Source organism: Ambystoma mexicanum, chromosome 13 (genome assembly GCF_040938575.1).
Source record: "Ambystoma mexicanum isolate Mex_15411 chromosome 13, UKY_AmexF1_1, whole genome shotgun sequence".
Classification (NCBI taxonomy): Eukaryota; Metazoa; Chordata; class Amphibia; order Caudata; family Ambystomatidae; genus Ambystoma; species Ambystoma mexicanum.
In genome coordinates this window covers 541,972,820-541,995,651 of record NC_090938.1, presented here as the reverse complement: position 1 = coordinate 541,995,651, position 22,832 = coordinate 541,972,820, and the positions used below count along the sequence as shown (strand labels likewise).

The 22,832-nt window shown below is 48.3% G+C and overlaps 1 protein-coding gene across 2 annotated transcripts in view; it reads right to left on the bottom strand.

Annotated features, from left to right (window-relative positions):
* Positions 1-22,832, bottom strand: part of ITGA2B (integrin subunit alpha 2b) — a 462,084-nt gene that overhangs the window by 429,116 nt on the left and 10,136 nt on the right. For both annotated transcript variants that reach the window (XM_069634280.1, XM_069634281.1), the window contains exon 2: positions 18,204-18,334. In XM_069634280.1, coding sequence (XP_069490381.1) covers positions 18,204-18,334 — 131 coding nt within the window. The remainder of the gene's footprint in view (positions 1-18,203; positions 18,335-22,832) is intronic.

The window sequence follows — 22,832 nt, the reverse complement described above, 5'->3', positions numbered from 1 at the left end:
TCTGTAATTAAGTAAAATAAAAGAGATATCTTAAGTATTTTGGCACAATAATTAGTGTCCTTAGTATATTATACAAATGTCTCTTTTCCTCTGTAACCAGAGTATCTTTACCAATTCAAACTTTGTAAATCCGTGTTCACAACAAATCGGGCATTCGAACTCCTCAGCAGCCGACAGCACTTCTCAATGCACTTCCTCCAAATGCGCGCGCGCCAAATGCGCGCGGCCTGTTGTTTAAAAGGATTATGGGAGAAGGGGGCGGAGCTTACGCTCGTGGCTCTGTAATTAAGTAAAATAAAAGAGATATCTTAAGTATTTTGGCACAATAATTAGTGTCCTTAGTATATTATACAAATGTCTCTTTTCCTCGGTAACCAGAGTATCTTTACCAATTCAAACTTTGTAAATCCGTGTTCACAACAAATCGGGCATTCGAACTCCTCAGCAGCCGTCAGCACTTCTCAATGCACTTCCTCCAAATGCGCGCGGCCTGTTGTTTAAAAGGATTATGGGAGAAGGGGGCGGAGCTTACGCTCGTGGCTCAATTCAAACTTTGTAAATCCGTGTTCACAACAAATCGGGCATTCAAACTCCTCAGCAGCCGACAGCACTTCTCAATGCACTTCTGTTAGTACCTCTTTCCCGCTCTCAGCCAGGAGCAGTGCTGAAAGCCAGGACAGCAGCCAGGCAGCCCGGTCCCAGCTGCAAAGTCTGGCACACCCGGTCCAGGTGGTATCTCCTCCGTCTGGCCATAGGTTAGCGGTCCTGCTTCTCGTGGCCGCCATCTTGGGTTGTCTCTCCAGTTAGATTACCTCGCACCTCCGTTCTCAGCTTTGCAGGGCCCGATTTCTCCTGGAGAGTCTCCGAGACAACGCTCTCCGTTGCTAGCCTCCAGATTTATGTGTAGATCCCTCTGATCTTGAGTTCAGCACCTATTGCAGGATCTTCCAGCAGGATCAAAGCGGGAGCTCAGGTGAGTCGCGTCCTCACCTCATGAGCTTGCATGGTGTTTCTCATCCCACTCTATATCCAACGGTCACTCCTCTCCTAGTTTGCCTCTCGGGTCGTCCCTCAGCATCCGGTGTGCGGCGAACCCTGTGTCTGTCAGTGCAACCGCCGCCACCCTCTCCCAATGGTGTAACACAAAATGTGGGGGCCCACCATCGAGCCATGCTGAGCCCCCCCCCCCCAACTCAGCAACAAATCAAGGGTCGCCCCACACTCTGGGCCGGCCTAGATTATCATACTTGCGCAATACGCACGAACATGCTGCTGAAGGGAAATGCTGCACACTGCACTAGGAGAACGATATAAATATGTGCTTTAATATAATATACAGCACACTTTCTGAGAAAAATTGGCTAAAAAGCCAGAGTGTTTGCAATTGTTTTGTAGGGTAACACCAATCCAATAGATGCAAGTCACCAACAGTGCACAGGAACATTAATGCTTTGCCATTAAAAATGCCATGCCACAATGAAAACATGTCTAACTGGCTGCACAATGTAGACCAGTGTAGACATGAAATAACAATATAGTAAAGCGTGGCAGGCCACATTTAGACCTATCTAGACTGGTTGCACCAAAATGCCAGTCGAAGCAATAACACTCATGAAGAAGAGAACACACATTCAAGCCTGTGTCTCTGTGGTCTCTAACAACACGGCCAAACTCTTTAAAATCTGAAAAGAACTTGTCAATCCTGTTGTGGTCTTTACCTCTCCTGTTCCCTCCCAGGCCGTCTGTATGGCTCTGTCATCTCACTTCTCTGCTAAAACTCAGGACATCCTGTCCTCTATCTCCTCTTCCTCCCCCTCTTCCTCTCTCGGCCCCCCTTTGGCCATCTCTACCTCTCTTCCTCCTTTCTTCTCTTTCTCTCTGACAACACCTGACGTGTTTTCTAGACAAGTCCGATCTATGAAAGTGTCATCCAAACAGGTGCTCTCCTGCTCCAACAGAACCATCAAGAACCTTATTGACACCCTCACTCCAGCCTTGACTGATTTCTGTAATCACTCTTCAGCACTCCCTTATGCACCCACTCCTCAAGAAGCCATCTGCCGATCCTGCCTGCCTGGCAAACTATCACCCAATCTCCATCACCCCTTTCCTGGGCAAACTGTTGGAAAAGCTGGCCATCTCCCAGCTTACTCTCCCCACGAAATCTGTTGGTTGTCTCCATGACCATCAGTCTGGCTTCAGAGCTGCCAGAGGCACGGAAACTGCTGTCCTGAACACCTGTGAAGATCTGCTCTCTAACCTTGATTCCAGCATTCCTTTTGTCCTCATCCTCCTTGATCTTTCCTCTGCTTTCGACATGGTTAACTATGCCATCCTGATCAATCCTGATCAATCGACTCCATGAGAACCTGGTCATCACAGATCAGGCCCTTGAGTGGCTGACCTCCTTCCTCTTGGACTGCCCCTCCCAGGTCCAACTTGGTCCCTTTCTTTCCGCTCCATCCTCTCACTCTGGTTTTTCAACCTCTACGTGGCCCCTTTGGCCCACTTGATCCCTACACTCTCCTCTAACTTTCAGTGTCATGAGGATGACACTCCGCTTTCCTTCAGGCTTCCCTCAGACTCCTCTCCTCTCTCGCTCATTCCCGACTGTCTATCCGTGATTCAGGATTGGTGTGCCTCCATCGATCTCTGCCATCTCTAATGTCAGTAAGATGGAGATCCTTCTCATTTGGACTCCTGCCCCTGCTTTCCCTCTCTCACTCTGGCCTCCCGCCCTGGGCCCTCTTCCTTCGCCTTCCTGTGAGGCAAACAACCCTGGCGTCATCTTTGACTCGACTCTCTCTTTCTCTCCTCACATCTTGGACGTCGCCAAGAAGTCCCACTACCAGCTGCTCCTCCTCAAAGGGACTCTTCCCTTTCTCACTTCACCCCAGAAGCTCACTGTCTCCAGAGCCCTGATTCTCTCTAAGCTGGACCACTGCAACAGCCCCTTTCTCAATCTGCCTGCCTCTTCTCTCCACCCTCTGCAACTAATCCAGAAGAGGACTGCAAGACTTATCCTTGGCCTCAAGCCCAGGGATCTTAACTCTCCAGCCCTGAAATCTCTCCACTGGCTCCCAGTTGCTGCAAGTATCAAGTTCAAGACCCTTTGCATTGTCCACAAGGCTTTCTGGGCCCGGGGCCCACAGTACATCCAACGCTCTCTTCCAAAATATCTTCCTTCTCGAGCCCTTTGCTCAGCTACCTACAACTGCCGGTCAAGTGGCACAGCGAGTAGAGCGCTTGCTTTGACATCCGTGCAGAGCCTGCTAATGCAGGTTCGAATCCCAGTGGGCCAAACTCAGCCTTTCATCCTTCCGAAGTCAATAAATGAGCACCACACACCGTGGGTAATAATAAGCAGCGCTCAGATACCTGAGGGTTCGTAGCGCTATATAAGTGCCAAATTATTATTATTATTATTATTATTAACTCTCTAAGGGTTAGATGCTTCTCCAGGCAGAGAGTGGGGGGTAAATCTCTCTCCTCTGAAGATGCCTCTCTCTGGAATAGCCTCCCTGCCCCTCTCAAACTTGAGCCGGACCACCTGAAGTTCCGGAAGCAGCTCAAAACATTCCTCTTCTCCTCTGCTTTCTATCGCTCCCTCCCATGCTGGCTTACCTGACCTACCTGTCTGCTGTACCGACTGGTTGCTTGGCTACCCTCAGAGTCTCACTGAGCCCAGACTCTTTCTTGATCAGTCACCCTTGCATTGCCTCTGGGCCTACCATGCACTTAGGGCTGTAATTGTAATCCTACAGTCCCTTGTTCTCCTTGCACTTCCCAGAGCTGCGCTGCCCTGGCTGCAGTTACTCAGAGCATTGCTGCCCTGTTTTTCCCTCCCCTCTCCCTTGCACTTACCCCCTCCCTTTCCCCTTGCACTTCTCGTTCTCGCACTTGCCCAATCTGAATGAAACAAGGCCTAGTAAGATCGTTTGTTGTGGCCTCCCTCTATCTTCCCTCCCTTGTCTTATCGCGCCTAGAAACACTTGTGTGTAGACGTGTTATAAATGATTTATATCATATCATTTGATCACAGATGCCCAGAAAAATATATAATGCTGCAGTAAGAAATGGCTAGACTGGCAGAACCCGAATGGCAGTCTAGCCAGGTAATTCACTTAGCAGGACTGCTTTATCAGAAATGCCCAGTTAAAAAAAAAGTCATACCAAACTGAGGAATTACTAGACTGGCTGCCCCAAAATTCCTCTCTAGCCACTAATACCACATATCATGCCTGCTTAGCCTGGACATGGACAGCCATTATGATTTGTCGTACAATCCTGCCCCCACACACATCCCCTCTCCCTCCCACCCCAATCTCCAAAAGCAACTCGTTGGCCCAGAATTACCTCCACGTTCCTCTTCCTTGCCCCCAGAACTTATGGTTGTGGCTCCTTGCCTCATTGGTAAGTACTGGGCTGAGGAAGAGTGGGACTAGGAGTAATGAAGATTACAGGTAGCTAAGTCAGACATTACCTCAATGTACCTCTACCTCATCCCAGTACTTGTGTATGAGGCAGAGTGCCTTATACACAAGTACTGTCTCATACACACTGGGACGAGGAAGAATAGAGATAGGAGTAATGAAGATTGCCAATAGGTAATCCATGTATTAAACACAAGTATTGGTGCAACACCATTGAGTTGACTGGGATTCAGCACCCCTGCCCCCTGAAATGTTAGGATATGTTGACTCGACCTTGCTGACCTTCAGAGCAGTTGCCAGACAGAACAGGACACAGATGTTGAACAGCACCTGGGTTTCGGTATTAACAAGAAGCCAGCAATTAATAACATAAAGTATTTCACTGTTAGTACCTGCATTAAAATGCCAAATTTTTTAGGCAATTGAAATCGTGATGTGGGTTTAATACTTGCATGCCAGGGGAGTGATTGGAAGGGTAGAGAGGGAACGGGAGACTACTCATTCTCACAGCAGTCAATAATTGGGTGCTTTCAGACTTAAACGAGAGAGTTAACTGCTTGTAACATTGAAGCTGCACTAGTATAGTCTTATTAAAATGTGCAAAGAAATTAGATGCCCCAAACAAATAAGTTTGCCCCTCCCCCACCGCCCATGAATTTAGCGTCTCTCCCAACATTTGAAGGGTTAGCCCCTGAACTGTATTTGTTTTTGCGCCCTTGAACGCAAGCACACACACCATTCACCATAAACACACACGCACACCCAGTCATCCATACATTTAAGTGTGCATTCTTTCACCATACTGGCACACCCAGGCAGCCATCCATACATATAAGTGTGCACCCTTTCACCATAGAGGTACACCCAGGCAGCCACCTGTACATTTACGTGTGCACCCTTTCATCATGCAGGCACACACACCCAGGCACCCACCCATACATTTAAGTGTGCACCCTTTCATCATACACTCACACACGCAGCCACCTATACATTTACGTGTGCACCCTTCTACCATACAGGCACACACACCCAGGCACCCACTCATACATTTAAGTGTGCACCCTTTCACCATACACTCACACAGGCAGCCACCTATACATTTAAGTGTGCACCCTTTCAACATACACTCACACGTCATGGGGTTGAGGGGAGCCCTAACACTTCAAAAAGTAATTGGGCCTCATTACAACTATGCCGGACTGGAAACAACGGTGCAGGTAAGCTTACCGGCACTGTTGTTTCGGGGCCGGCATATTACAGCTATGCAGGCGGTTGCCGTCCTGCCCCGGCAGGTTAGACCTGCTGGGCAGAATGGCACCCACCAGCATAGTTTTCACGGAAGCACCGGCACCGGTGCCGGTGCCGGTGCTTCTGTGGTCCCCATTCCCATAGAGTCCAATATGGAAATGGGGACTTAGCATTTGCCGGGTGTTACCGAGAAGTCAGGCGCCGGTAAATCATTACAGGTCCGGCGGAAACCTGCTGGTAGCACCGGCACGGTTACTGCCAAACCCGTAATGAGGCCCATCATTTCTTTTTGAAGTCACTCTGACTTTATAAAGAAATTATTTCCGTTAAGGACCAAACCATAACGGAAATAATTTCTTTGTGAAGGCAGAGTGACTTCAAAAAGAAACTATTTTTGAAGTCATAGGTCTCCCCCCACCCCATGATATGGAGGCCTCCAGCCTAGGGCCTTCAATGCCATGGGGAGGACGCAGCCTTCTGACTTCAAAAACAAAGTTTCTTTTTGTAGTCACTCTTCCTTCATAAAGAAATTATTTCTGTTACAGAAATAATTTCTTTATCAATGCAGAGTGAATTCAAAAAGAAATAAAATATTTTTTTGGTGAAAAGAAATTCTTTTTTTTCTACAAGTGGGGTCCCCTCCCAGGACATGTGCTGGTGGGCCCCCCCTGCACCGCGGGGGCTGCAGGGGCCCCTGTTACACCAGTGCCCTCTCCTCAAGAACGCAGGGGGTCTCGTTCAATGGATCAGGATCCGCAATCGTCCGCCCTCCATGTCCCGCAGATCGACATCCGCGGTCGATGCGTCGGCATCGATATCCTTCCTTTGATCAATTGACTTGGGCTCTTCTCCACGCAGTCAGGTCCATGGTGCTTCCACTACATCCTGCAAGTTAGGCGCTCACCTAGATGAGACATTAGCAGTCAGAAATAGTCTATGTCCCCCATCCAGCCCATCCAGTCTTGCGTGGGCTCTCAAGCACCCCAAAACCCTGTAAATCTTTGTTGGGGAGAAATCACAATTGATTCTCTAAGGGATCCCTTTGAGTCAGTGGGGGCAGAGATGGTAAGGCGATTTTGGCTTTCAAAAAGCTTGCTGGGCATTGGGTTTTGCATGGCTTTTAGACCGTTCAATTTCTGGATGAGTGACAAACATGTTTGTAAATGTGGACAGGATGGTATTAGTTGTAGCGCCTACAGTGGGTGGTAAGGCAGTAGTTCTACCTTCCATATAATGTTGTTTATTGTTTTCATTGAAGACTATAATGGCATCTGCGATTAAGTTCATCTTTGAGTATTTGACTTGCAAACACAAATGTAACCAAAACTATTTTTAAGTTCAATAAAAAGAATATTTTGGTATGTTTACATGGATTATTGTTCCTTGGGAATCACAAAAACACTTTACCAACTAAATAAAACAAGTTGTGATTGCATCTTCAAGTAGCTTATCAGGTTAAATTCACCAGAAAGAGTTTAGAGACAATAGGTGTAATTAGACAATAGAGCAGACAACATGCGTCCCCAAAAATAAAGCAATCATACTCGAGCTGGTACTCTTTCTCAGACAGTAAGTGGCAGTTGTGAAAGTTAAAGGCCAGAACATAGGAAGGGTCTTTAATGAAGTTCAAAGTGCAAGTATCGTATGCAAATGCCCACCAGCCTGCAAATTATAGTTATACACATTAGGGTGAACGGGCAAGAGGGCCCAGGTGCTAATTGGGTAGAAAGCAAAGCACAATTTCCGAACTCAGCATGTTCTGAGCCCAGAAAGCCTCAACTTGAAAGGAGAAAATCCATCCAAAGCTGGCCACCATGGAGAGGCATAAAGCTATCATAAACGACAGAGCCCTTCTTTCATTTCCATGGAAGCAAGGAGAGGAGCATAGAGAGGGGCAGTAGGAGTGTGACGCCAACTGAGCGGACAGGCAGGGAGATGAGACGATGAGGAAAGAGATCAGCGGCAGCAGGATGTGTGCTGAGCTGATCAGAGGGGTCAGAATGTAGGACAATACTAATAAGACAAGCTTGCATTCTGAGCCTTTTGGCTACAGTGCACCACCTGGGCAATAACAGAGCATATACATTGAGAAAATACATTCTGAGTAAGGAAATACCTTGCCTAGGCCCAACCCACTCATTTTTCCAATACTGCTTACTCACTGACAAATGTCAGGGTTGCCCAATATCAAACATTTCCTACTACGCACTTCACCTGAGAAATTATACTCAAATAGGGATCAACAATTCAAGTAATTTCGGGAACCGAGAGAAACCATACTATCACTGGTTACTGAATGGAGACGTAGCAGTTCCTTGAAAAAAATGCAAGCTAAGGTCTGATATGGAATGCTCATAAATTGGCCACACTGGCATCCTGGATTCAGATAGGGTCGGCCTACACTTTTGTGAACAGTTAACCAGGGATATTTAGGATACTTAAGAAAATCAACAGATTATGAGAGCCGAATTGTCACCAAGAAAAGTATTCTTCCGTCCAACTAAAACTCCCTAAAAAGAAATGAGCAGCATAAATGGATAAACTAAAGGGTGGGGATTTTCACAAATGGCAAAAAGACCAGAAATCAGAAAAAGTGAGTTACAATAATTTGGAATAATGGTACCCTTGAGTTGCAGGAACAGTATACCAAAAGAAAAACAGGGTTATTAAAATGTTCTAATTTATTGCAAGAAGCATAACAATTGAGACAAATGATTACAGAGTTTAAAATTCCAAATGATGCTAATTTTTGAACATTGTTAAATAATTCAAACCGAGGGCTGCAAGGAATTAAAACAAATAGTATTTCTGAGATTATGTGGCAAAAATATATAGCAGCCCTATTTGATTCTGCTTAACGTTGAGAGAGTGTTGATGTGGGAGGTGTGGTTTGGTACTGCAAATAAACTGCATTGTAGATGAAGGTGGTTATTAATCATCTGAAATTGTCTCCGTTGACTTCATCAGCAAGCCTCACAAATTCTTAAAAATCCTGCTAAACCAGTAGGGCGAGTTCCTTAGTTTGCATACTCGGCACAAGAAAAATGCTCTCGCCCTACGGTGACGGGTGACAAAATATTTACCAGTGCTTTCTGTAAAATGGAGCATGTCACCATGAGCACACTTTATATTTGGCGCACTGCTGCCACACAAATGCCAGCCATTCCCAGTGAAACTTTTATTTGACATTTGCTGAAAACAAAGTTTGTTAGCAGTAAATGTCAACTAAAAGTTTCAAACATTCCAATACTTGCCAGGCAAGCAAGGTCAAGTACCATGTGCATGGTACTCGCCCTTCATAAAAACTCCTTGCCAATGCAAGTGGGCTAGTAGATTTTGCGAGCCCTGACCAGCAGGTTGGGTAAATAGATAGTTAAGCAGTATCAATCTAAATGGCTCACCTAATACACATGCTTTTTTGCAGCACTAGGGCAATCTGGTCAGGTCCTACAATCATGGAGTAAATGCGTACTCATTCTACTATACAAAGAAAGGTAAGAGATTCACACCATCAAACTACAGAATAATTGCCTAGTTGGATGTCCTGTGGAATATATTAGTGAAAGTCATATTACAAGAATGAACAAAGTGGCCGGATGAGAAAGGGATTATTCGACCCGCATAAACTTGGTTTATATCCGATTCGACTACATCTGCTCGGTCCTCATGTTCTTAGCAAAAGACGTGTTGACAGGAATTAGAAATCTCTATTTACACTTGATTTAGCAAATGATAATATAATATTGGGTAAACTAAAAGACTGGGCTATAGATCAAGGGCTCCTACGGGTGGTTGATAGTGACTCTAATACTAAAACTATTAATTTGGAGGGTGTCAGGAAAATCCACAACCCATCTCTCCGACCACTCCACAAACACCCTTGTCACTACTTTCCTACTCAGTAGACTTGATCAACTGTTTCAACTCCCTCTTGGGCCTCCTCTTTACTCATTTGCCCCCACTCCGCAAAAAATACTAAACTCTGCACCTCACACTCTCTACCAATTTCTCCACTCTTCCCCCATCTCTGCTTAGCTTCTCGGCATTGGACATCTCTCTGTTTTTCTTGTCCCTATTAAATGGTTTCATTGAACCCCGTTCACCAACTGGCTCTACCCACAACGCTTGACCTCATGTACAGCATCCGATCACAGGACTGCTCTGGCTTCTGATGTAACCTTTTCTAAGGCATTTTCGGGTTGAAGCACTATCTCCTGAAGCAATGAATACAAATAAATAACCACTGATTACCACATACAGAGGTAAGGTGGAGCATAGAATTCTATTTGCTGCTGAATTCCCCCCACGCACGCCAGAGGACCAAATTTGGCACAAAGCATTGGGATTAACAAACGATACCTCACTGAATGCACTCAAGTAGATCTGGGTTTGCCGCCTCTTGCTAATCTTACAGTTCTATGTTACATGTGTTTTTAGAGAGATTGAGAGTTTCCTTCTATTTCTCCTAGGTCAAGTAATATTACCTACAAGCGGGTCTTAAGGCCACTGTCATGGCTCAATGTGTCTACCTTAGCAAAAGAAAATATGAATTGGACTCTGCAATATTATAACAATGCAAACCATTCCAATCTGATGTGAAGAAGACTATGGCCCTCATTACGACCCTGGCGGAAATCGAAAAACGATGGCGGAAATGCAATACCGCCATCGAATAGCGCTCGGTGCGACTATGACCCGTCACCGCAAAGTACGAAGCCATTAGCGACACCGTAGTGAACGCCAACGCTAACTGCACCAAGCACGCGCGCGCGCGCCATGCCAAACCGCAAACACCACCATGGTGCAACGGTACGCCAATTCCGACCCTAGCGGACATGTACCTAACGCCATCAGGCATGGCGGAATGTACCATTCCGCCATGGCGAGAAGTACGGCATCGCGAATCAACCGTAAACGGCCCCACTGAGTGCCTGTACACCGCTCCCTGCCCACAAAGTACAACTCCCCGTAGGTGCAATGAAGCCACAATGCAACCATTGAAATGTACAAGTCACCCATGCATGCCAACGAACAAAAGAAACACAACAGGGGCCAATGGGAGCTGCAGGGCACAGATGGCACGAATACAGAAGCCATCCCAATGGACATGACCACAGTCCCCCACCAAGAAACGCACGCAAACACAGGCACCTGTGACCAGCAATATACCGAAAACCACATCATTCAACCAGTCCACCTGGCTGACCGGCATCTGTTACACAAAACCCAATCCCCCGCCCCTGAGCATGACAACATTCAAACTGGCATATTGGCAGCCCCCATCCCTGACCTCACTGGGCTTCGTAGGCAAACGCGCACAGCACAGTACCACGCAACTAAACCCCGAAGCTGGAACCCAATGCAGATCTCCTCACAATACATCGCCCCCCAAATAGGCATATGCCACATCACTTGCAAAGAAAAACGCTACACGGGCCAAATCAGAATAGATATTTATGCACATCAAAATCACCAAGCACATACAGCCATCAGGCCATGAAATCCAAAACACCAATCACCAATGTGGGCTGCTTCCGCAAGAAATGACCAGCCACTACCTGTGTGTCGCCCTGTTCCCCCATGGTACACAGAGCCACATTCACGTCCGAAAAGGCAACATGGAAGCGCACAGAACCGCAGGGCCGTCCCAATGGGGAGGCACTAGTCCAGCTGAAAGGCCGAAATGTTGCTCCGAGCCACCAGTACTGCGTAAGGGCATGTGGGCCATTGGCGATCGTCCCATAAGATCGTAATGCTGCTCCACTGATTAACACGAAGCAGCAGGTGTCGGGAGTAAAATCCATCTGCAGGAGTGGCATACAGATGGCAGTGGCAAAAGGGGAGGAGATACCTGTCAACCAAAAGAAAAGAAAAAGAACAGAATGGCCATCAGAACTACATACCAACAACTCACTTCAATGATCACACGAAATCCACAGCCATATGCATGCTAGCCCACTCCAAAGGAACATCACCACCCCAAAACCACTTGCGACTCATAACCATCTATATCGAGGTGCAAACACCATCGCAAACGAGTGTCTGAGGGCGCCTCGAGACAGGGAGGGCTCAACAAGGCCAGATGGACGATGGTCCCACTATGGCAGCCCTGCATCACATAGCGTAGGGGAGGCGGATAGATCCCAAGAAGCCCTGTACATGGCAAACTCTGTATCAAATCACCTGCCCATGCATCCATCCATCATTCCCTCATCCCGGGATCAAAATGCCTGAATAATTACTCACATGACATTAGAAACATCCATTGAGTCTGTGCGTTATGCAGCCTGCTAAATCCACAGTGCCCCAGCCCGTAATTCCAGTGTTGTGAAGTAACATGTATTTGGGAACGGACGGCCTCATCGCCCACGTAGCTATTGCGCATCCCAAACTATTCATATCAATCATTGCTCCCTCGCCATGGGCCCTGTCTCAAGGACATTGAACAATAGAACGTTATATTTGCAGTCAGACCTGTGGGCATCTCCTCGCCGCTAGCTGGAAACCGAAAGCGCCGCCCTTCGAATTCCTCATTTGCAACATCACGTCGAAAAGGCATCTGTGGCCGTTTGAAATCACTAATTATCCCATCGAGTGCGGCTGTGTGTGAAAATGGCAACTGCCTTCACCCACGAATGGGACGCCCCGCCCGTCGTTGCAACTCGGTACAGTGATGCATGAGGGCCCACCGTTACTCGAGTACTACGTCCCACTGACCCCTCACAAGTCTGTTCGCGACTGCACAGATAGTATGTGAAACAATGGGACCACAGCAGAATGAACATATCAACCAATCTTACACGGCCATCGGGTACTAATACATGATTGCAATAGCAAGATACAATTCCCCGAATTGCAGCGTTGTGCGCGGGACGTGCTCGGCCAAAGGGGAGAGCAGTTTGCACAGGTGGAATCAATCACCACAGGTGGAGGCCATACAGCCTGAAAACACATAAATTGCACAGCCAGTCTCCTCCCACAACCACACCGAAATGCTACCGGCAGGACTCGCGATGTTGGCCCTGGGGGACCTGATAGCACTGCAAGTGCTCCGACTCCAAGAAGTAGACGAACACCAACTACAACCAGCCGCACGGAGGAGACGCAGGAGGAGGAGGAGGCCAAGGCAGGGCCAGCAAGGCCCACCAGCACAGCCACTACCACCACGCAGGCAGCCCGCAATTCAACGCCTCCGAGCACATCCGTTCAACCTCACTGATGAGCAGATCCACACCCTCTACCGTCTGGACCGGGACACCATAGCCGCCATTGTGGACATGACACAGGCTGACCTTGTCAGCATGATAGATAGCCCAACCGCCATCCCACCCCTACTGAAGGTGGTGTCTGTACTCCACTTCCTGGCCACAGGCACCTACCAGCACACAGTCGGACAGTTGCATGGCATTTCTCAGCCACTGTTCTCACGGACACTATTGCAAGTGCTCGATGCCCTCCTGAAGCACGCAGACGACTACATCTCTCTACCACGCTCGGAGCAGGAAATTACCAACACAAAAGTGGGATTCCATGCACTTGCCGGCATACCGGGTTGCATTGGTGCCATCGACTGCACCCATGTGGAATTGGTCGTCCCACATGCCATGGAGGCCCAGTACCGCAACCGAAAACAATTTCATTCCCTGAATGTACAGATGGTGTGTGACTCCAACAGGATCATTACACATTGTTGTGCCCGATTCCCTGGATCAACCCATGATTCTATGGTCTTGAGGAACTCTACAATACCACGCTACATGGAACGACACGCAGGGAACAGATCCTGGCTACTCGGTGAGTCTCATTACATGCATGATGATGTGGGGTATGTGAATTGGCAATGAACTGCCAGGAAGGGGGGGGGGGGGTGTGCGTACGTATCAATGGCATTCCACATCATACGTTTCTCGTCCACATACAGGTGATGCTGGATATCCACTGAAGAGATGGCTCCTCACACCAGTCCGGAACCCACGGGACCAGCATGAGGAGGACTACAACCATGCCCACTCACGTACCCGTGTAGTCATAGAACAGGCATTCGGCCTACTGAAGACTCGTTTCCGCTGCCTCAGCAGGTCTGGCGGGGCACTCCTGTACCGCCATGAGAAGGTTGCAAAGATGGTGATGGCATGTGTCATGCTCCACAACATGTGCGTACGTAGAAATGTGCCCATGCCCCCTGACGCAGAACTGCAAGCACCTGATGATGGTCATGATGAGGGTGGGGATGTGGCAGCACCTCATGGAGTCTGCGAGGCACCGGAGGGCCGTGACATTCGTCAGCATCTCATTGATGTATGCTTCTAGCACTCACGCCTGGTGGCTGATGCATGGACACGGGACTCGTGGCACTGCGTGTGTCTGGGACATGCACAATATGGACTGTACGCCTATGATGGCCTAGTACACAAGGATCAATGTCCACACTTCTCATTGGTTGATCGTGCACTTTTTATGGCATATGTGATATCATGTTGAACACCCTATCGACCCGCCACCCAAGTGAGCCCAACACACCCCCTCCACCCTCCTACCTCCCACCCGAACACCAGTGTCCAAAGATGCTCATTGTCAGTGGGCTGTCGCTATTGCATGCCCCCTCTGCGGGTATCAGGGGCACCCCTGCCTGTGGAGCGCAGGTTCCTTCCAGATCTACGTTGGGGGCTGCCCTGGACGGAACTTGCAACGGATGATGTGTCTGCCTGCTCACGTCCATGCATGTCCCTAAGGGTTTGCGAGAGCTCAGTGAGCACACGGCGCACTGCGGCAAGTTCGGCACATACGTCTTTGGACGTCGCATGCAGTTCCCCCCTCAGGCTATCGGTGCTACTCTCCATTTGGACTCTCAGGCTCTCGGTGCTACTCTCCATTTGGACTCTCAGGCTCTCGGTGCTACTCTCAATTTGTGCCCTTAGCGTCTCTGTACCTCTCTCCATTTCTGCCCTAAGTGTCTCTGTTGATGTTTCTATGTCTGCCTTGGTGCCCCCACATTCATCGGCATGGCCCTTGAGGAGTGTGGCCATTTGCTGCTGTTGGACGATTAACTTGTCGAGGGACTGTTGCCTCTGCTGGGCCATGGCCATTTGCGGTGGTGTCACAGAGGGGCTGTTGTCCTCATGTTGCCTTGCCACAGGGCTTGTGGGGGATGGCCAGTCGTCGTCTTGTGGCTGCACCTGCGTGGTATCCTCATGTTGTACGGGAGGGGACAGACAGGGGGATTGGGACAGGTCATGGATGGATCTGACCTCGACATCCCCGTCTTCTGTGTCGGAGCATGCTGCCATCAATGGGGTGTCACCTATGGTGCTGCTGCCACCAGAGGCAGTGCCTTCTGTGGCATCCATTGGGGGGACCTGTGGTGGTGGTGTTGTGGCCATGCTGGCTGCTGGGGTGCCTGTTGATGTTCCCTCCTCTGTGCTGCCACCTGATTTGTGCTGCTGCCGTGTCTTGATGCGTGCAGCTGAGGTGGAGGGTCTCTGGCCGTTGGTCTTGGCCCTCTTTGCAGGTGTGCTGGTAGGGGTGTCCTGTAGCTCGTCGTTTGGATCGGACCCTGTGGTGGAGTAAAGGAGGGCGAGGGTTATTGATGGGTCAGTGGGAATTGGAATGGCATTGTATCACATGCATTGGGGTGGTACCTGAGGGTGATTTGGGTCGGGGTCTTGGAGGTGCTTTGATTTGTGTGTGGAGTGAGGGTGCAGTTGTTTGGCAGCCTGCAGTTAGGGTGTGCCTGCTGCACGTGTAGTGCGTGTATTAGGGGTTTTTAATTATTTATGTATTTATTGTGGGTTTTGACGTGCGCTTTCAGGCCGATGTGTGTGGACGTTCTCCTGGACATGTGTTTCTGTTGCACTATGTGGACGCATGGTACTTCACATGGTTGGACTTTGTGGATTTGGCATTGTTTTATCTGGCCCTCCTACCTGAATCTTCGGATGTCTGCACTCCTTTCTCCATCCCTCCGACTCCCTCTATGCTCTCCATTCCGATGGTGGAGGCACAGATTTCTTCCCAGGGGGTCAACTTGATGGGTGATTCAGGACCTCCCCCGGTGGCTGTGGCAATGTTGCGGTTGGCAGAGAGTATGCTGCGGACGCGTATCCGCAGGTCGTCCCATCGCTTGCGGCATTGCTGTGGGGTGCGGGGTGCGGTCCCCACCGCACTTACCCGCTGTGCCACCAGAGCCCATATGGCCTTCTTGTTTGCAAGTGCCGTCCTGGTCATTTGCGTGGAGAAGACGACGGCTGCATTCTCCTGGAGGGTCTCTGTTAGCACGGTGAGTTCCTCACGGGAGAAGTGGACCTGCCGCTTGCGGTCGCACGCTTTCTTCGCTACTTTTCCCATTTTTCGTGGTTTCGCTAGGGTGGTTGACGGGTTGGGGTGTGTTTCAGGGTAGTGATTTTAGTGGTTGTGTGGTTTTGGTGTTTTTATAGGTGTACGCCGGGATGTTTCCCGTTCCGGGCCCATGTTTTAACTTCCGTTTCCGTATATTTCCGGCCACCGTACTTTCCGGTAGGCGCACACTGCGGTGACCGCTAAGTGGGGTGGCGGTATTGCACCTAGGGCGCCGTACGGCGGCGGTGTGGGCCGTTTTGGGGTCATTTCCGCCATCGCGGACTTTGCACTTCCGCCGTGGCGTGGTGCTCGTGCCCGATGGGTCGGAATGGGCCGCACTTTGCTCCTTCGTACAATGGCGGAAACGCTATTTACGCTGTGGCGCTCCGGTCAGTCGCTTTCCGCCAGGGTCGTAATGAGGGCCTATGACTAATTGAGATTTCATGGAAGATCGAAAAGCCTGTATGGGAAAAGTGTGGTGATGAATGATGGCATATCTTAAAGTCATGTATAAAATGAAACCCCAAAATACTCTCTTGTCTCAATCCCCTTGTCCCCAGAAAGTGTGTCTGTTCACGAAATTCTGCTTTATTCATATCCTGGCAGGGGAGATTTTAGAAGATAGTGCATGCTACCCTACGCTGACCTTTCCTGCTGTCTGTGTGACATAGAGGGGGCTTTCAACCAACGAGGACTCACATGAAAAGCCTTAGAGCGTTCAAGATGTAATTGTATGGGGGGATCATTAAATGAAGTATCCCCAGAAAGTAAAGAAGATTTGTGGTTGCTTGGCTTGGAAGTTCATCCAAGGAATGCCTGTCTGGCAGTGATAAATGCGTGGCAAGTGATTATGAACAAGTTAGGCTAACGTAAGCCTTTCACTGCAGGGACCTCAATGATTTCCTATGGAAATTAGGCAGTGTCTATAAATATGGCGCCGAGGCTAGGGACAGCGTAAACGGAGATTGAGGGATATAACACCTTTGTGCTATGAGCCTCGGAATCTTTGGTGAAACCAAAAATAAACATGGTCAATACAGTGCAATCGTTCTAGATAACACTTACCGTACGGGCAGTCAGCAACGCTTCACTAATGGTTTCCATTATCTGAATGCTCCAAAAAAGTGAAAACTATTCAACTTGTGTATTTTACACAGTGTTATGATATTAGGCTTGTTCTATTTATTGAGATTTTTGAGTTTATACATGAATCTATGCTGTGGTATTGAAGGTTTCTGTGAGGCACAGGATAAATAAATAAATAAAAACATTTTCGAAACAAATCAGCAATTTCATGCCGTTATGATCCAAATTGAAGCCTAACACTTAATCGGAACCCAACAACACAGTGAAACGTCTGAGAAAGTCGAAAGCAAACCCAATGTCAATCTAGACCTGAGGCTACTCCCAAACCCCGTTCTGGAGTGGAGATTTAGAAATTTACAATCATGACCGATAAACTAATGTTTTGATGATTCGCATCAACGGGGTGGAGGGCAGGTAGGGCGAAGAGGGGTGGCGGGAGAGGTGGTTGTCCTACAAATCAATGAGTGCAATTTTTGTAAAATTTGGAGAGTCTTAGGTAGAAGGCTGTCACATTGGGAGCACAGAAAATGTTGAGCTGGTGTCCATCCATGACAGCCCCAGAGCTTTTAAAAAGACCTCTTGATGCTGGAAGGCCAATAAGGCCTGACTTTTCACCAGATAGGACGGTAACTTATCTGTCCATCGAATTAGCATCAAGGTGGCCACTTGTGAGCAAACTCTGCACCTTATCAAATACCCCTGTAAGTGCTCCGAAGCGTCTCCAAGGCATGCAGTGCACTATAAAGTCCCGCATAAACAAATGGCATCTCTACCTCTACTTTGGGATTGGCGGTCTCCAATTCACACCTCCAACGCTCCGCTGGTCCTGTACCTTCTGTGCGGGGAAGTGACTCTTTCTATCCCTCTGAGTTTGATACCCTTCTATCTCCAGTGTTGCGCAGTGGTGCAGGGAAATGGCGTAACCCTCTCAACGCAAGTGGTCACTCCCCCACACAGCTGCATGATGTCTGTCACTGCTACCTTGCATCTCCCTGATCTGTTCACCTTTGGTTTGTTCACATAAGTATAGGAGTAGCACCTTGAGTTATGTCACAAAACCTATAATCTTTGTTCCCATGCACCAGTGGCTGGCAAACTCACCGGTGGGATCTAAGACCATGGCACTACAGGACGTCGCGTTGGGCAGCCAGGGGCACCGATACACTGCCCCTCCTTCACTCGCTCCTGGCTGCGTAGTGTTCATCTTTGGTGCCCCAACCACTATGTTCATCCTATGAGGGAAAGAGGAAAAACACAACCACAGTGAAAGCTGCATATTGTGGTTCTATGTGATCAGATCGAAACGTTTTCATTCATTTATGTTTTTTACTTGTCGATTTTGCCACAAATATGTGGGGGGGACCCCTGCAGTACTCCCCCTCTTAACACCACTACATTAACACCACTACATTAATTATTTGCCTAAACCTACTCCCAGCATATATTTTGGATAAAATATGTTGTTAAAAATTCGATGAATTCTTCTTCGACTAAATCTTCTGTGGCCAAAACGTCCTATCCCCATATTGTGGTCATCCCTCGCCAGCTCCAAATCTCAGACACTCAAGACTATCTCCTTGCAGCTCTGGTGACCTGCTTGGCTTTACTGCCATTTGACTCAGTGGAACCAATGTTGTCTATGAGCCACTCCCAGTGAAGCTTAGTAAATGGGATAGTGCACTACTAGGGTACTGTGGTCTTTAGGCAAGGTATGGCTGGCATGATTGCTTGGTCGCTGGATGACGCCCTTCCCTTATCTCTGCCTAGTTCCTCTGGGTGATTCTGGTACACATGTTGTTTGGGGTTTAGAAGGCAAGGTGACTCTGAGGCTTCTCATCTTGTACCGTCAATGGCAGGTACAAATTGGATGGAAGGATGCAACCTCAGGCCTGAATGATGCAACTGGAGCAGAGATGCGTGTTTGAATGAAGTGGCCTATTCTAGAGTTGGCCTTAGTCATTCAGGACCTGTGTACAAGCTAAGTGAATGGGAGTAGGGTGAATGTTAGCGCATGAAGGCTCAGCTCTTCAGACTCGTTTACTTTCCTCACCTCAATGACTCCACGGCCAACTATTGTGAGCCGACTCCAGAAGCTTTAAGCAGGGAAATTGTTCCCTGGTGGAGAGGCAGGGTGGAGAGTTGGGCCGGTGAGGTGGGGGAACCTTAACAGAGGCATTAGGAGTTGCTGGATTGGCCTATTGCATTGCCAAGACCCTGCAGAAAGGAGAATCCAAGAGAAGATACTTGGGTATGGATGCTCGAGTATGCCCCAGGTGACTCTGCCTACTCCGTCTAATACCAGCCACGCAACATGCAGGAAGCTGTGTATCCCTTTACACATAAGCACAGACATAGATCTAAGGTCCTTGGGTTTACTTCACTAGTACAGTACCATGGCAGTACAGTTTCTCTTTTCTCATTCATCAGGGAGAGCTTGTCAGCCAGCCCTTCATAGATGGCTGACTGGATCAGCTAAGCCCAAGCATTGAAACCGGTGGACTCTAAGGTCTTATAAGGAGTGCATTACAGCCACTAAATATCGGAAGTATCATATAGCCTGATTGCCTGGCATGGTATTCGCTGGATCGGTTTGTCAAGCGTAATCAAGACTGAAAAACGATTTAGCGTCAGACAATAAGATTATCTATGTGCGTACGTTAGTAATAACGAAGACTGGCCAATTTACCGCATTGTGCGGCTAATCGCTGGGTGTGTGCTTTCCTTACAGATACAACACTCTTGGGCCTGGGGCACCATGCCAGAACATTTCACATCACTCTTTGGAGGTTCAAGACTCTGCGGATTACACAGACAAAAACCACAAGGGGCTCAGGCCATCTCTAAACCACACTATTTGCTGGGTTATACATGAGTAGATCAGGGGTCTGCAATTTGTGGCTATCCAGATGTTTTGTATTATGACTCACATGATCGATCGCTCACCATTGACTATGCTAGCTAGGTCTGTTGGGAGTTGTTGTCCGAAACATCTGGAGAGCCCTTGCCTGGATCAATAATCTCCTCTTTGCAGATTGCCAAGGGTTTTTGTTGGCCTCTTCCACGGGTAGATACCTTTCAGAGGGAAGGATGTACCTTGTTTTGCTGACATATGCATACACAGAAGCCTCGACACAAGTGAACAAAAAGAACTGTAAAGCCTGCTACATATCCCTTACTCCCGGGGCGGTCCTGCTTGCATCAGCCATGCATGTCATGGGGTGGAATGATGTGATGAGGGACTGTGGAGGTGCTGATCCCGGATGTGATGTCAGTAAGGACCACTTGGGCTTCTCCACTTAGAATCTGAGGGTCCCTCCTCGGTGGTGGTCAAGGTAAGGCTCCCTCCGTACCACAGATACTATTCATGTCACTGCCTCAGGTTTCTGTTAATGTTTTTCAAGAAATAAAGTAGTGGATTCACAAATGATCACGGCTTTGATGTAAAGTTTGGCGGTTGCAACTTAATCCAAAAACCAGTCCAGTTTCCGGACACAAATGGGATTCACAGAAAAATCAAGCGTGAATGATTACTGTAAACGTGTAAGTTACACCAGATCTGCAAAAATCCCCTATTTGCGCCCAATATTGGTGGTCTTACACAGCATGATCTTTTTTTGCCCAGAGTGAGCTTATGGCATGTCAGACAGGAAAATAAAATACAAAATACATTTTCAGATGTGTGTTTCTCCTACTCGAGAATATTTATATACCATGCACTCCTTCTGACTCCACACATCTGCCACAATCATGTTCTCTTTCACACCACTCATGCATTACTTATAGAACGTCCATATGTTACGTAACAGTGTTTGCAAACGTGTTGAAGACACAAATGAACTGTTGTGAATTGGCATAAATGTGCACTTTTTGGGGACAGGTGCCATTTTCCATTGGGGCACGCACGCACGCACGCACGCACACACACACCGAAGACTCTCAGACGGTATTGCCAAAAATGACGTTGTTACATCGCCAGGCTTTTGCTCACAGAGATTTTTGCCCAAAGTTTATGCCCGGAAAAACATCAAAAAAATATGGGGGCTATGTAAAAGGTAGGGAAGTGTGGGGAATAAGGATTAGATAATAGAGAACCGGGTTTGGAGGGAAACCACTCAAATCAAAAAAATAAAACATGTTGATGAGTTTTTTGGGACGATAATATTCAGCAAAAAACTCAGCAAAAAAAACCTGGTGATCTAAGAACATAGAAGCACATCAGACATTGGGCCTCATTACGACCCTGGCGGAGTGGGTTTACGCCAGCGTTATTCGCGGCGGACCCGTCCGCCCTACTACGAGTTCCCGTAGCGCCATGGAACGTTTTCCGCCTGGTTTTTCCGGGCGGAGAAATCCATGGCGCTACGGGACCTTGTTGTTAATTACGCCACCGTATTTTACGGTGGCGCAATTAACGCCTTCCCCACTCCCATTATACCCTATGGGGCAAAAATGGGAATGGGGAAGGGTAAAATGGGGAATGGGGATTTACCGCCCCGCCAAGGTCGGCATGGGGCGGAAAATCCGCCAACCTCCATGGCGCTATCGGCAGCTTTCCGCCGTGCTCCGCGGTGCATTTAGCACCGCGATTTCCGCCAGGGTCGTAATGAGGCCCATTGGGTCTCATTACAAGTCTGTCGTCTGGCTGTAACTCTGCTGGGGCTACCGACAGGTTGCTGCCGAATTTGCAAGATTTACCGGCGCCTGGCTTGCCGGAAACACCAGGGGATCACGACTTTTGCTTGTCTACTTCAACTTTCCAAATGTGTACGGTTGCACACATGTGCATAAACGTACGTCAAACGGATGCTTGCGCTTAAGTACATTGTGATTTTGAGGTAAGTTAGTACTTTTTTTCCCAGGAGTGAATTATACTTTTGAGTGGAAAAGGCATTGTGAATTGGTGCCGAGGAGCAGATCAGTGAAGAGAGTATGCAGTGGGGGGTGGGGGGCAGAAGGCAATTATGAGAGAATGGGACCATAGATAAATAAGAAATTAGGAAATAATACACAGAGAAAGAGAAGAGAACAAAGGGACAGTGGACGAAACAAAGGCCAATGAGAACAAGGTGAGTGAGAGAGGGAGAGGAGAGAGAGGGGAGAGAGAGAGAAGAGAGAGAGGGAGAGAGAGAAAGACAGAGAGAGAGGAGAGTGAGAGAGGGTGAGAGACAGAGAGAGAGAAAGACCGTACAGAGAGAGGGGGAGAGAGAGAAAGACATAGAAAGAGGAGAGAGAGAGAGAGAGAGAGAGAGAGAGAGAGGGGAGAAATAGAGGGGAGAGAGAGAGAAGAGAGAGAGGGAGAGAGAGAAAGACAGAGAGAGAGGAGAGTGAGAGAGGGAGAGAGACAGAGAGAGAGAAAGACCGTACAGAGAGAGGGGGAGAGAGAGAAAGACATAGAAAGAGGAGAGAGAGAGAGAGAGAGAGAGAGAGAGAGGGGAGAAATAGAGGGGGGAGAGAGAGAGAAGAGAGAGAGGGAGAGAGAGAAAGACAGAGTTAGAGGAGAGTGAGAGAGGGAGAGAGACAGAGAGAGAGAGAGAGAGAGAGAGAAAGAGAGAGAGAGAGAGCACAGAAAGGAGAGAGAGAGGAGAGAGAGAGAGGTAGAGAGAGAGAGAGAGAGAGAGAGAGAGAGAGAGAGAGAGAGAGAGGAGAAATAGAGGGGAGAGAGAGAGGGAGAGAGAGAGCACAGAAAGGAGAGAGAGAGGAGAGAGAGGGGAGAGAGAAAGAAGAGAGAGA